General features: G+C 37.1%; 1 protein-coding gene across 5 annotated transcripts in view; it reads right to left on the bottom strand.

The window, feature by feature from the left end:
- Nucleotides 1-14,707, bottom strand: part of RABGAP1L (RAB GTPase activating protein 1 like) — a gene marked incomplete at its 5' end in the record, with an annotated part of 219,193 nt that overhangs the window by 180,047 nt on the left and 24,439 nt on the right. For all 5 annotated transcript variants that reach the window (XM_084211137.1, XM_084211136.1, XM_084211140.1 and 2 more), the window contains 4 exons: nucleotides 6,606-6,750; nucleotides 10,938-11,104; nucleotides 11,994-12,096; nucleotides 13,357-13,423. In XM_084211137.1, coding sequence (XP_084067263.1) covers nucleotides 6,606-6,750; nucleotides 10,938-11,104; nucleotides 11,994-12,096; nucleotides 13,357-13,423 — 482 coding nt within the window. The remainder of the gene's footprint in view (nucleotides 1-6,605; nucleotides 6,751-10,937; nucleotides 11,105-11,993; nucleotides 12,097-13,356; nucleotides 13,424-14,707) is intronic.

Below are 14,707 nucleotides of genomic sequence, written 5' to 3'. Positions count from 1 at the left end.
TTTAAGTCACGAAAGTCATTGTATTAAATAAGGCAGATTTTCAGAAATGTCCAACTTTTAGCGCATTACAAAATAGTCTGATGAACACAGAAGGATTTCCAAATGCCTTCCAAAAAACTGATTTATGAAATGACAATCCTCAGTATAGTCTCTTATTTAGAAGGAAAAGCAAAAAAATACAGATTAATGAATCTGAACAAACTTACATTGAATTCTGCTCACAATTTTCTGCTCACATTAGTTATGTAACTAACTTAAAAAATTAATTTGGCAACTACTGAAGTACATGTAAAGAGAGCAAAAACAAAAAATAAAGGTAACAATTTCACACTTAAAGCAAACCAGTAATAGAAAATACCCAGTATTTTGATTTTCATTCCTTTTTATGAATTATATTATACACATTTTTCACTTAGAATCATTCAAGTGAAACCTAATGCTGACATATCACAAAATTTTGATTACCTTGCAAAAGGCTACAGATTTAATTGCTTCTTTATGTAACACAAAAACTGAATCCCAAACCCTGTATTTGATAAAGACAGAGAGGGTGGCACAGCATGCAGCTGGATGACCTCTGCCCTTTCCTCACTGCACACTACTTTCACATTTTAAGGATTGTGCAAAATTCTCCCAAAACATTTGTACTTGAGAGGAGCCCTGTCGTGTTGGTTGTGTGCAATGGACAGCCCAAATTATCTTTTTCTTTTTAATACAACAAATTCTGCATTTTGAACCCTATCTTATATCCTGATATATATCTGATATGCCCTACCTTTAAAACACTTTGTTCTCTGTCATACAGCTTCAACACAGACCCTGCATAACAGTCATATGAAATGAGAATTATTTTTAAATGTCCCAAAAAATAAACCTTAACTGGGCATCCAAGAGATGATCCTCCCCTCGTGTATTGCACATAAAATTGAGCCACCATGACATCTCTAGATGTGATGTACAAATGCTTAAAGCTGAATAAAAGAAAGTGCAGAAGAATTATTGTTTCAGTTCAGTAGTTTTGCTCCCACACAGATGACAAAGCCAACTGAATGCTGCACAGTGGAGGTAGTCTTGTAAACACAAACATGTTCCACACATACCGCGCTGTCTGATCCCTGACATCTCAGAGAGCAGGCAAGGAAATAAAACTGGAGGTGTTGTCACAACTCTAGGGCAATGCATTAGTAATTTACCAATTTGTAGATTAGAATCTACTCCCATCTTTGATATAATCAATGAGAAAAAAGAAGTATCAGTGTTAGAAACACTCAGAAGTTATGTATTGCCTGGCATTTAAGGCAGTATGCCAGGCACTTGGATTAGACCGCACTTACACAAAATACCAGAAAGCTAATGATCAATGCTAAAAAAGAAAAGAATCTCACACTGAGGTTAGGGGAACTGTTGGCTGAAACCAGTCTTTTTAATAATCTTTATACAAAAGTGGTTAATTTAATTATATGAAATGTGCAATTATCTAAGCAGTGGCAGCTTGAGGCCACCCAAAACTTCTGACTGAAAAACCTGAGAAGATCCTTTAGCAACAGGAAGTTTGAATTCCTAATAAGACAGCAGGATTGCAAGTCCTTTTTCAAACTGATTACAGATAGACAAGGAAAGACAACCACTAATGAATAAAGCATCCAAATTATTCAAAATAATCTGCAATTGCTTCCAGACAAGATGAAAACAGCAATTTATGCTCATTTTGTGTCTATTTTGTACCACAATCTGAAGAGATTTTATGAGTTATAAAAAAAAACCAAACAGCCTGAAATCCAAAAAACAGAATTCACTATGCTCCCACAGAGTTGAAGCCTACCTTTATTTGAAAATATCTTTTTCAATCATTCTGCAGAAATAAACCAAAGGCATCAACAGATTTCCCTGGAGCATTCATGAACCACAGGCCAGAATTAGGGAATTATCTTTTGCCTTGAACCCCACAAAGGAAATGTGAGGAGCAGATTTTATCAAAGAAAAATTCCCTACCCACAGAGTGTTCCCACACACACTGTGCAGGAATGTTGAGTGGACACTGGGGAAGAAGAGAGAGATAAAAGAGCTCAGGGTAAGTCACACTCCCTGGGTGTGTTCCACTTCCTGGAACGGAAAAAAAACTTTAAAAACCCCAATTTTCATTTTAATTGATAACCTTGCAATTCCATTAAATATTTCTGCAAGCCACAGACGTGCTTCAAGTTCAAAATATTTCAAATACTCACCGTGTTACACAAAGGCCATACTTGCATGAACAAATCTAAATACAACTGGAACTATCAACTGCCACCATATTAAAAATGACAAGTCCTCTGCACTCTGTGTTTTTATGTTTATTTAGGAAAGTACCATATGATCACTTTCCTCCTGGCAGCACAATAACAGCTGCAGAAGTCAACTGAGTGCATTTATTTTATGATTTTTAATAGCACACGTGAACTTGTAAGGTGTGAAAATAATCCATTTTGGATTATTTTACAAACAGCAGAGTCCATAAAATGACATCAGGCTTGTCAGGAGTATTTTCTTTTCATTTGGATGCTATTCTTAGTAGTGTCTGTATTTGAAAACTCTTCCCTTGTGGAACTGCAGAAAGGGTTCTTGTCTGGGGATAGCTACTGGCCAAATGGCCTCATGTATTTAGGATTTGTAATATATTAGTTCATTTTTGTGGAGATAGCAAAATGACTCCAAGACAGACTTAACTGATCTTCTTCAGGACCCATCAACTTTACTCTGTGTTGGATTAATATAACAAACAGTTCCTGTGAAGTACACAAAGCTATTTTTAATTGGGATTAAAATGCAGAGTTGACTATTTCAACACTAGTCATGTAATTTTTCTCACACAATCACCCTCATTTGTTCACATCATAACCCCTATTTTATCACTAAATACTTAGTAGTTCTATTCACTCCTAAAACATCACCTCCTCTACTCCTTTGCCTTCCTGTGTACTGAAAACAGCCTCTACCCTCCCACAACATTTGACACACATTTTGACTTCCTCTGGCTGATTATCTCTGATTGTCCAGCATTGCCCACCTCTCCCCTCCTGTACACACCTTTTTTGGTGACCAGCACAACACCCCCAGAGTTCTTCTGAAACTTTCATGGTTCTTTATTCTTTCATGTCTATTTTCAATGTCAATTCCTACCATCTCCACACTGAACTTCCACACTCCTGAAGTTCATTTTTCTTTTGTCTATCTCTTTTTGTTCTTGGCGTCCAGACAGCTAACAGGAATAGGAAGATGAAAGTTTTACTTCCTTCAGTTTTTTATTTTTTCCCCCTGGCAAACAAAACACAAATGGAAACGGTTCTGTGTTTCTGGAAGTCATTTTAGAGTGTTCCAGAACCACCCCATAGCTCATGCTCAGAAGCTTCTTTTTAGTAGGCAAGTCATCCTTTACCTGAATTATCTTTTACCTGTTTCAGGATATCTGCTAAACATTCTGTGCTTACTCTGCAGTCAACTCACAGATGGGAACAAGAGCTCCTAACCACACACTTGGGACCACAGAAAGCTTCAGCAAAAGTAGCTTCAACTCAGTAACAATCAGCTTAAAGCATATTTTCTGGTTTTGAACAGAACTTCTCCTGCTTACAGTCATCCTCAACTTTCCAACTCGATCCTGACTCCAGAAGAAACTCAAATGGAGTTATCTAGTGTTCTTCTGAAATGTTACATATCATTAAAAAAAAATAATTCAAATATTAGAGCCAAAGGAAGGTCATCATTTCACACACAGCCTCAACAAGGACTGCTGCTAAAAGCAGCCTACCCTTTCTCCCTTTGTTATTTATTCCTGGGACTACATCCTCCTTTAAATGCTTCTGCTGGAAAGCTATTTGCTATTTCCCCCAACCCTTAAGCTCACAAGTGCAGCCAGCCACTTCATCCTCTGCAGAACAATACTACCATAAAATCTCTCTGAGCTCTGCTTTTTTCAATACTGCAGTATCCACACCATCAGTTCTGGGCATGCTCTCACCTTCCTTAATTCTCCAGAAAGGAGAAAAAGGAGTTCAACCAAATGTGCTCTGCACCTGCTTACAAGGTTCTACTTCAGGTTAACAGTGACCTTTTCTGCATATTAATAAGAGCTGATACTCAAATCCACTTTATTTGAAACCTTTCCAGAAATGGCAAGAATTTCCTCATTATACATTTGAATATTTTAAAAATTTTATTTAGAGTTCAATAGAAAGCTCTTTATTAAGAAGAGCACTTTACATTTTAGGTTTTGACAAGAGATTATTAATTTATTTTTTTAAATTATCACCTCCAAAGCAAGGGACCAGAAGTGATTGGATTTCCAGAAATATCTACTACAATATTAGTAATTAAAAAAAAAAGTGAGGTTGAAATATCTCTAAGTAACAACTGCACAATCTTAGCGAAGGTCTTAACTTTTTATACAGCTATGCATGTGAAAAATCAAGCTAAAATGTGAAAAAAATATTGAAAGCTAAGAATGTTATTTAGAGAGTGTATGAGCTCCATTTTCTACAAGCAATTGCTAAAAGATACTAGGCCTAACTTTAGTATAGTGATTATTTAAAATCATTCTTGGCAGGTACCATGTTTGGCCTTTCATTAAAACAAAAAGAAAAGAATATTGGAAAATGCCTTCTTTTATATGACCATCTTTATTCATATACTCATGGCACAAGACATCCCAGTGAGCTGTGTGCATGCAGAGTACACAGAAATCAGATACAGTGCATTCTTATACCAGAAAAATGCAAAGTATAGAGCTTTTGAAATCAATTAAAAAATAGTCTGTGGGCATAGAAGGAAAAAGTAAAAAAAAATTTAAAAAGTAGAAAAGTAAAAAGAACCTATATAGCCAGGTAGCTATCACACTTAACATTAAAAAAGAAAAAGCCTTCTTCCAAGGCCAAGACATGACATTGTAAACTCAAGGGGTTTTTTTCCATCATCATAATTAGTACCCTGAAAAGAAAAAGAAAAAAAAAATAAAAATGAAGAGATTTATTTAGAAAAACTGCAAATGACTCATTGAACCTGCATATCCTCCAGGATAAAGAACTTCTCAGCACAGAACTCTAAATGTGGTTTCCATGAGAACAGAGGCACATCATATTTTTAATGTCTTCTCTGAGGAAGTAATCTACATTTAAAATATGGAAACTAGCATTAGAGAACTAAACCAAAGTTAAACTTAGGTTCATACTCCAGTGGAATACTTGTTCTCTGTAATAAAATAAAGCCACTCTGTAATAGTACCAAGAGGACAGTATCCATGTTATTCCTAATTGTGCTGCATTCACCACATTCAGGAACAGCTGCATCCTTCCCAATAAATGCCATATTGAAAAAAAAAAAATTATTCAATTATTTAAACTCTACCTTATCAAACAAGTCTCAGAAATCAATTTGGCTCTACAACTCACACATCCAGCAAGGAAAAACACCAACAGCTGAATTACATTACACCCATCCACAAGTTCCAAAGGCCATATCTGAACTAATTCTTGCTATGAACAGCAAAGCAATCCCAAACACCAATGAAAAAGAAGAAATCCTTTGGAGAAAATAGCATTTGTACCATTCAGAAGTGGTACTTGATACAAAGGGGGGACTGACATTGCTGATCTTTGCCTATTCCCCCCCTTTTCAGGAATCAGATCAAAGTTCAAAAAGCACCTGACTGTGGGTTTTTGTAAGCTTGGTGTCACCTGGGATAAGTGAGGGTTTGGCTTGTGAGAATAACATTGCCTGCCTGCTCTAGCCTCTGTTCATCCCAGGGTTCTGACTCATATTGCACAAGCTAAAATCCAACACTTACCAATAACTAAGAATGAAGGAAGAAATTTTCCATGGTAGTGAGTGAGACTTTTTACACTATTGACAGAACAGTGGCAGAGATCTGAAGAACAGCTTGGTAAAACAATCCCAATTCCTGGTAGGTCAGACATGCAGATCAAAAATGGCACAGGGAAAGCCTATTCTGAATGCTATGGGCTAATCCTCAGAGCACAAAGAGACAACAGTTTTTTCAAACAGAAAAAACAAAACAAATTCTACCCACCAGGAGGGAAAAAAAAATAAATCCCAAACCACCAGTGGGAAATACACTGAGGTAGGCACTGGAAGGGGCAGGCAAATACACTGGGTCCACAAACTGCAGCAATCCCCAAGGGAACCAGGAGATATTTTAATAAACCCAATCACATGTTGAACAGAGAGTTAGGGGGTGAGGAAATTCCCCATGGGAATTTTTTTTTTTGGCATTTGAAACCTGCCATTCCAAAGCCTATCTTCATGTTGTCCTCTTCAGTAGCACAACACATTCAAAGTGCCCAGAAGAAAATCCCTTTGAAAAGCATTTTCTAACCTGCTGGCAGAGCACAGGTGCCTCAGAAATGCATTTGGAAGCACACAAAGATGGACACACATCATCTGCTGCTGCTATTAGAAGACACCCAAACAATGGCTTGGCAAAAATGCTATTACTCCTAATAGAAAAATAGTGGTGATCTTTTTGTCCAAAGCAGTTGTATTAAGAATTAATTGAGTAAATTAACAGCAGAAATATAACAGTATACTATCCATGGAAACTGATTTATCCTTACCTTCTTCTGCCTCATCCTCCTGGGATGACATAGGCCCTCCTCCACTTGTTGGGGTGACTAATTCTTCCTCTCTGGCAGATTCTCTTTGCAAGCTGACAACTTCATAAATTGCGTCTCCAGTGCTTGTGTGGCTTTTTCCTTCAGACTAAATGAAAATATGGGTATGTATTAAGTTGAAAAATAAGGGTATGAAAGGCTAAACAATAGTTTGGTCAGGATTGCCTCAGATTTCTTTGCCTTGGCAAAAATAGATGACAGTATCTGACAGTTCTGTTTCTCTCAGTTTTACAGGTAGAAAATATAAATAAAACTGCATTATTTCCAAAGGTGGCTCTTAACAACCATTTTTTGTATTGTTCAGAACAATGATTAAAAAAACTTGCCAATTTAAACAGCTATAATGAGATTAAATCACAGAGAAATCTCAGCTAAAGAAAAGAGGAGAGAAAAAAGAGGAAAGATACTGGAGTAAGTGGAACAGGAACTGAATGCCTGAGGGGGAAAAAATAACGCTAAGAGTTTTTTTTTAGGTAAAGAGGAGACTACAGAAGAAACAAAACCTCACCCTTTTGAAAAGCCTTAAATTGTGAAAAGCTCTTTTTATTCCTTTACTCACTAAAAACCAGGAAAACGTATCTTTCTTCAGCAGAACACAATTTAAAATACACTCCTTCCAACAAGAAATGTAATGGAACCCCATGGCAGGGGGTCTAGAACTAGATGATCTTGAAGGTTCCTGTGACTCCACACCACCTCACGATTCTCTGACTTTCTTATGAAAAAGAAGACAGTTAACTATAGTTTAAGCAGTTGCAAGTTTTAAAATAAAAGGAGAATTTGTTTTTCCTTTGAGTTACAGTTATGGACACAGTTATTTTTCAGTGACATCAAGCGATTCCTATATTTTTAGAGAATTGTATATAACTGCAAACTAATGATGGTATTAAATGAAGCAACCCAAAATGCTGTGCTATTTTTTCCTTTGTGCATCTTGTCGAATCAATTAAAATAAAGTAATTATTGGAACATACTAAAATCATCAAATTAGCCATGAAAAAGAACACAGCTTCAGTTAGAGTACCCTTAACTTGTTTGGAAAACAAATATGATAAAGCTGAAAGGCTCCACAATACCTGCACTGGAGATATACACAAACTACTGACCAACACTTGCAATTTCAACCAGCTGGTGAAATTATGCAGATGAGCAGCTTAAACAGGGACTGTTTGGACTGACACAATACAAGTTATTTTTTAGTGAGAAAACTTTCCTCATTTATTTTAGATTAACAATTGAGACCCACTTCTCTTAAAGCAGAGGCTCCAATTATCAGTTTGCTGACCAAATTTCTCATGAAGCCAGTTTAATGAATTTTGGGGTGTAGGCATGAAATAGCCTGAATTTTGTAAAAATTAAGCAGGGTAACATTTGAGCTGTTGTCCCTGTTTTATTCTCACATAACACCATTATTGAGCAATTACAAAGTACCTGGTAAAATCAATCAAGTATTGATAGCACTAACGTTATTAAGCTATTAATAACATTATTATGGCTATCTATAGCTTTTATTTGTGAGAGAGTAAGGCATGAGATACTGTGGGTTTTTCTGTATGTTAAAAGTATCACAAGTCATCAGCTCCTTGCAGATGTTCTGGTTAACTGCAAGACCCACCCGTATAAAATGTAAAAAATTTGATTATTGGTTTTCTCTGAAGCACAAACCCACCATTACAAGGACCATGTCCTAACAATAAAAATGTGCATGAGCAATACAGTAAGATAGCTAGAAAGAACAATCCTAAATGACACATTAACCAGCATTTCTGTCAGCTTTTAGCATTCTTTATACCTGAGCACACCTTACCCATCTCAGTTCAGACTATTAAATGTGCCTGAATCTTTCCTCAGAAGGGTTATGATTTTTCTACCATCTCCTTAAAGCTCAACTGCTTTCCCAAGAAGCTCTCAAATGGCTGATCCCACTGCCATCTGAAGAGTTATTTCCCAAGGAGTAACAGTGCCCTGAGGTACAGGATCTCTCAAAGGTGTTGGCAGGAACAGCTACTGCAATGCAAACTGTCCAACTGAGAATTGGTGAAATAAAGACTTGATACAAGTCACCCAAAGAGATCCTGGCAAACACAATGAGGACCTAATCTTGCAGAAGGATCACTAAGACTAAAAATAGTCCTCTTTCAAAGTTCTGCACAACAGACTCTGAATTTTGCAGCAGGAAGAAACGCATGTGTTTCTTCAGGGAAGAGAGGCATGTGTATGTTTGTCACATTTTAAGGGGTGAGAAAAAGAAAGAACCCATATTACTTAATTAAAAATGGTACAGTTGCAAGTGATTTAAAAGGCAAGCTGAACTGATAAAAGATAAGTACCTAACAGCTGAGAACAGAATACTTTTAAATGTATTTTCTTTAATGTCAAAATGCAGATATTCTTATTTGAAAATGCAGATATTCTTATTTGCATGTAAAAGTCAGCTTTCTCAGATTTCCTTAAATTCCAAGTTGCTATGCTAATCTCTAGAAGAAATACAAGAAACAACACTGCTTGAGATTTATTTACTCCCTAAGTGTTAAACACAGCAGCAATTTTTCCATGTAACATCAACACAGCTTGGTTTTTTTCAGATCTATTGCTGTGCCCCACAAAAAGATGGCAACTCAAATAGTCCCATTAGGCTCAGTAAAATTAAATCACTGCTCTTTGGTTGCATTAGACAAAGATCATGCACCACTTCCCAATGCCCACAGTACAACCTGGACTCTGCTCTTCACTTTTTGAGCCAATACCAAGACATAAGTCTTTGGAGAAACCAGGGCAGCAGTAGCTGCAGAAGGATGCAGCTGCACATCCTTCTACAGTGAATGGGCAGATGTAGCTCCGGTATGTACCTCAGCCAATGCCAAAACCAGAAGGGACTTGAGCTACAATCACAACAGCCTCACTCTCTTACAGCTCAGCATCATCACCTTTGTCTTTAGCAGGCCACATTCTTACAGCCATCTGCCCTCATATTGTCAATGTCAGCAGCCCTTGGATTTTACAATGAACAATTATAGAGCCATTGCCCAATTCTACCAGTTAAGTGGACTTGCTTTAGAGACTGTAGAGAATTAAAGAGAATTCAATAGGCAGGTTAAAAATAGTTTAAGCCCACAAAACCAATGACTTACAACTCATTGCAATTCAGTTTACAAAGCGAGGTGGGTGAGAGTAATTTCCTTCACAATGGCTGCTTTGGGCTTCTGCTGGAAACAGTGTGGATAACACAGGGGAGTTTCAGCTCCTGCCCAGCAGCTGCTGACAGAATCAGGGCCTTTGCTGCTCTTCATGCCACCCCACCAGCAGAAGGGCTTGAGGTGCACAGAAAGCTGGGAGGGGACACAGCCAGCACAGCTAACCCCAACCGACCCTAGGGATGCTCCAGACCATATGGCATCATGCCTGGCATGTAAAGTGAGGGAAAGCAGGAAGAAGGGGGGATGTTTGAATGATGGCATCTGTCTTCCCAAGCCAGTGTTAAATCGTTCCCCTGGGGATGGCTGAGCACCTGCCTGCCCATGGGAAGTGGTGAATGAATTCCCTGTTTTGCTTTGCTTGAGCACATGGCTTTTGCTTTCCCTACTGAACTGTCTCCATCTCAACCCACGAGTTTTCTCACTTCTACTCTGCTGATTCTCTTCTCCATCCCACCATGGGGGAGTGAGTGAGTGGCTGTGTGGGCCTTGCTGGCTGGGGTTAAACCATGACACAAAAGCACTGAAACCATACACATGCTACTTAATTCTTACGCATTAGAGCATCCCTGAAATAAACAGTTAAAAGAAGCAACCTGCTGAGGAGCAGGTGCCATGCTAACTTTTATAAAGGCAAAATTAGGACATATGAGACTGTGGTGGTGTTTGAGGTCCCAGGATGAGGGAAGAGATGAGAATCTTGACTCCATGTTTCAGAAGGCTGATTTATTATTTTATGATATATATTATATTAAAAGAAAATTATATGCTAAAACTACACTAAAGGAAGAGAAAGGAGACATCAGAAGGCTGGAAAAGAATGATAATAAAATCTTGTGACTGACCAGAGAGTCTGACACAGCCGGACCCTGACTGGTCATACAAGTAGAAACAATTCACATGACACCAAACAAAGATGCACCTGCCACATTCCACAGCAGCAAATAATTATTGTTTACATTTCGTTTCTAAGGCCTCTCAGCTTTCTCAGGAGAAAAATCCTGGTAAAGGTATTTTTGAGAAAATATGTCAGTGACATGAGACAAATGTTCTAAATTAAAAAAAAAAACAAAGGCACTACCTGCTTTAGCTTCATATAGAAAGTTTCTGTGAAGGTTTTCCTGCTGAAGTACCAGAAGCGTTCGTTGGCAGGATACACACGCACCACGGTCTCCAGCAGGAACCTGACTGGCTCCACCACCTCAGTAACAACCATGTCCACAGCCACGGTCATGAACACACGCTTATCTGAAACACAAACAGAAAAACTAGTCACAGCTCAAACTGAAAATCCTTTCTGTTTCATTAATGACTCTATTGCACCTGTTTTATTTGAATTCTACGCCCTCCATGCCTGTTGCACAGAATGAAACTGTGCATTAACTATCTGATAACTTCAAAAACAAAGATATTATGTCCTTGTTTTAAAGGCATGGGGAAGATACCATGCAAAGAAAAATCCATTAAAGTACAAAATCTCCATCAAACAAAAGGAGCATGCAGAGGATAAGGTCACACTGTGAAGTGTAAGGAGTTCTGTTACATGCTACTAGAAATAATGTGGTGTGAAAATCCAGCAGCAGGAACAGTGACACTGGCTGTAGGTACTTGGATATTCCTTTAAGCAAATGACCTGAGCTCTGCCTCAGGGCAGGAAGCAAACTCCAAACTTATATTCCAAGTTTTTTAATCCCATCATAGAATGTCAGTTCCAGCAATAAGAAACCCTGCTATATAATCAAGCACTTGAATGAATCATTGCCAGCTGACCCAACATGCAGGGGATGAAATTTGTAATCACCTGCCAGCCAGAAGGAGGAGAACCCCAATGCCTGCTATTCATACTGCTTTGCTGAGTACAACAATTTGCAAATGCTTAGAACAAAAAATCCCAATAACCAGGGACAGGCACATCAGCCCCAAACACTAATGTAACATCTCCAAATCAGCACCACACACTGTTCCATGAACAGTTATTTACAACTCTGTGTTGGGCAGCTTTATGCAGAAAAATTCCTAGCAATGGACTCAGGGAACAAAGTTTCATGGATTTAGACATGCAGCATGATTGCCAAGAGAAAGTGCATACACCAAACCCCTGCTGGGTAAAACAAACACACAGATTAGGTTCCACTACCTTTTGGAGTTTCCTCATTAAGTACTAGAAACATGGGTGCATTAGGATTCCACATTCCAGTAATGACATAAGCCTTCCCATCAGAACTCTTTCCCATGGATTCCTAAAAATAAAATCATACAGGATTGTATTACAGTCATGGGTTGAGATCAAAGTGAGGGGCATGGTGATGAGAAATAGTTCTAGGAACCTTAAGGAACATGAATTAATGGAATTAACTATTACTAGTATCAGGCAAGTAGATGCTTCCTGAAGTTCTCAGGAACAGTCCCTATGGATCACACAGGCCTGTTTGGTAGCCTCTATAGAAAAAAGGAGACTGATGTTCCCTCTCTGCAATTCAGTTAGGGATGTAAGAATGAGTTCAGGTTTAAATGTGGAGAAAGGAGGCTGAAAGGAAATCACAAATGTCTATTTCTGTGCTACAGTCAAGAAACAAACAAACAATTCATTACATCCAGAAGTGAAATGTACCTGGAATGTGAATGTAAATAGAATTCAAGGTGGAGTAAAGAAAGGAATTCAAATACAGTAAAAAGGTGTTGTATAGATTTATAGGAACAACACCACTCCAAAACTCATGATAATTCATTCAGTTTTGTAATCAAATAAAAAAGGGAAAATCTGAACTGATTTCAGCAAATAAAATCAGGAAAAAAATGAGGCCAATAAATGAGTTTGCCAAGAGAACTAAATACTGATAAATAGAACCAGCAGCATGGGCTCAGAAATGAACTAGGCAAAACTGGGACAACTGTAAAACCACAAAAGGTCTGATGGGTTTAACTCTCCCAAATTTGCCCTAAACCAGGACACTCTAGCACTTCATAACTTGAAAATGGCTGTATTATTATCCACAGAGAGAAAGTAAATTGGCATTATTACAGAAAGGATCACATTGTTTTGCAGTTCTCTCAGACATAACACTAAGAAATAGAATATTGCAGAAGACAAGTGAATACTTCAAACTCTGGGTGAGAATTTAAAATCAAATGAAGGAAACAAAGACAAAGCTTTCAACCCCTTGGAAAAATAAGAGCACTTCCCTGGCAACCAAATATGAAAGCAATTATTTGTTCTAAATTTTTAGGGAACATGCTTAACACAATGCAGAAAGCTCAGTTATTTGTAACAACCCAATCTCTGCTTCACTAATTGAACAAAAACCAGGTACCACAGGTTTTAATGTGAAATGAAATTATTTGTCCATCTTACGATTTCAGATATCAAATCTAAGGATTTAAGAAACAATGCAAAAGATATTAAAAGCTCATTTTGCTGGAGTTTGTGGGGTTTTTTTGTTTTTTCTCTTTTTTTCCAATCACCTTATCTTATTTAACAGGTTATTAGGGCTAAGTATTACCATGTCTAGTAAATGCATGTCACTGTTCTTCACATTTCGTCCAGGGCTTAGCAACATCCCAAAACACCTGTGAAGTTTATTTAAAACAAAACAAAACAAAAAAAAAAAAAAAAAAAAAAAAAAAAAAAAAGAAAAGGAAAAGGACATATATTAGCTTTTCACAATACAATAATCTTTGCTTGAACATAATGGACAGCCACCTACTGCTTCTAATTTTAAAAGTACCTTTCAGAGAATTGTTGTTATTGTTATGGCAACGCTCAGGAAACAACACAATTCATGTTACAGAAAAGACAATTAAATTATTTTACAGAATGAAGATGGCAGAAACTAGCATCTGGCCAGTGAAAACTCAACTGCCACTAAAGACCATTTATAATAATGAGTTCAAAGATACCAACAATTCCTACACATTAGAGATGGAGACTGGCAAGAAAAAATTCAGTCTCTCCCCAGTTGATTTTAAAAATTGTTCTCATGTAATCATAGGAAAAAAATACAAATTCATTCATTCTGTTATTCACAATAGTATTGGTGCAAAAAAATCACATAGCAAAACAGACCTTTAAGAAAAAAAAAAGAAACAACAATTTGCTCAATTTTAAGACTTCATTCTTCATTTTTTTTAATCTGAATTTGTGTGATATACAGAGCCTTGAATTCCAGTCAAATCATTTTAAAAAAACCAAAAAAAACCCTCTTGATATTTTTAAGAGAAAATAAAAAAAAACACCCAAAAAATTTCCTCAAAGATTCAGATTTTCAAACTTCCTGACTACTGAAGGCACAAATCCAGGTCTGAGGTCACTGCAAATCATCTATCTCTTTCTCTCCTTCGAACACACTCCATTATGAATAAAAACACCAAACAGAATTATGTATTTGCAACAAACAGCAAGCTGCCTTGCACATGTTTTTAAAAATCCTTAGTTCTCAAATGAAGAAAGAAAAAGAATTGAAAGTAATTGCTATTTGAAATACTGTGGAAAATTGGGGTTGTAATTCAGAGGGTTTTGTTGGAAGAATTTTTCTTCTGTTTGGTTCTCTGATAACCAAACTGCTTTTTCTCATTGACTTTTAGAACTTCTGAACAATATTGCTTGGACATATAAACAACATCAACTAAAATTTTAATAACACTATTAACTGTAAGTCTCAAGATATGCAATCACTACCCCACCTAGCTTTCTCCTATTACATTAGGGATATATGGTTTTCATTTTTCACCTCATTACACTTAACATCCACAACAGTATTTTCCATACTTTTTCACCACTAGAATCACAAAAATCTAAGTGGTAAATAAAGCAATAGAGAACAATTTTGATTTATCTATATCCATAATGCAGTG

Source organism: Fringilla coelebs (assembly GCF_963513975.1).
Source record: "Fringilla coelebs genome assembly, chromosome: 9".
Lineage (NCBI taxonomy): Eukaryota > Metazoa > Chordata > Aves > Passeriformes > Fringillidae > Fringilla > Fringilla coelebs.
This window is presented reverse-complemented; position numbering and strand designations above follow the sequence as displayed.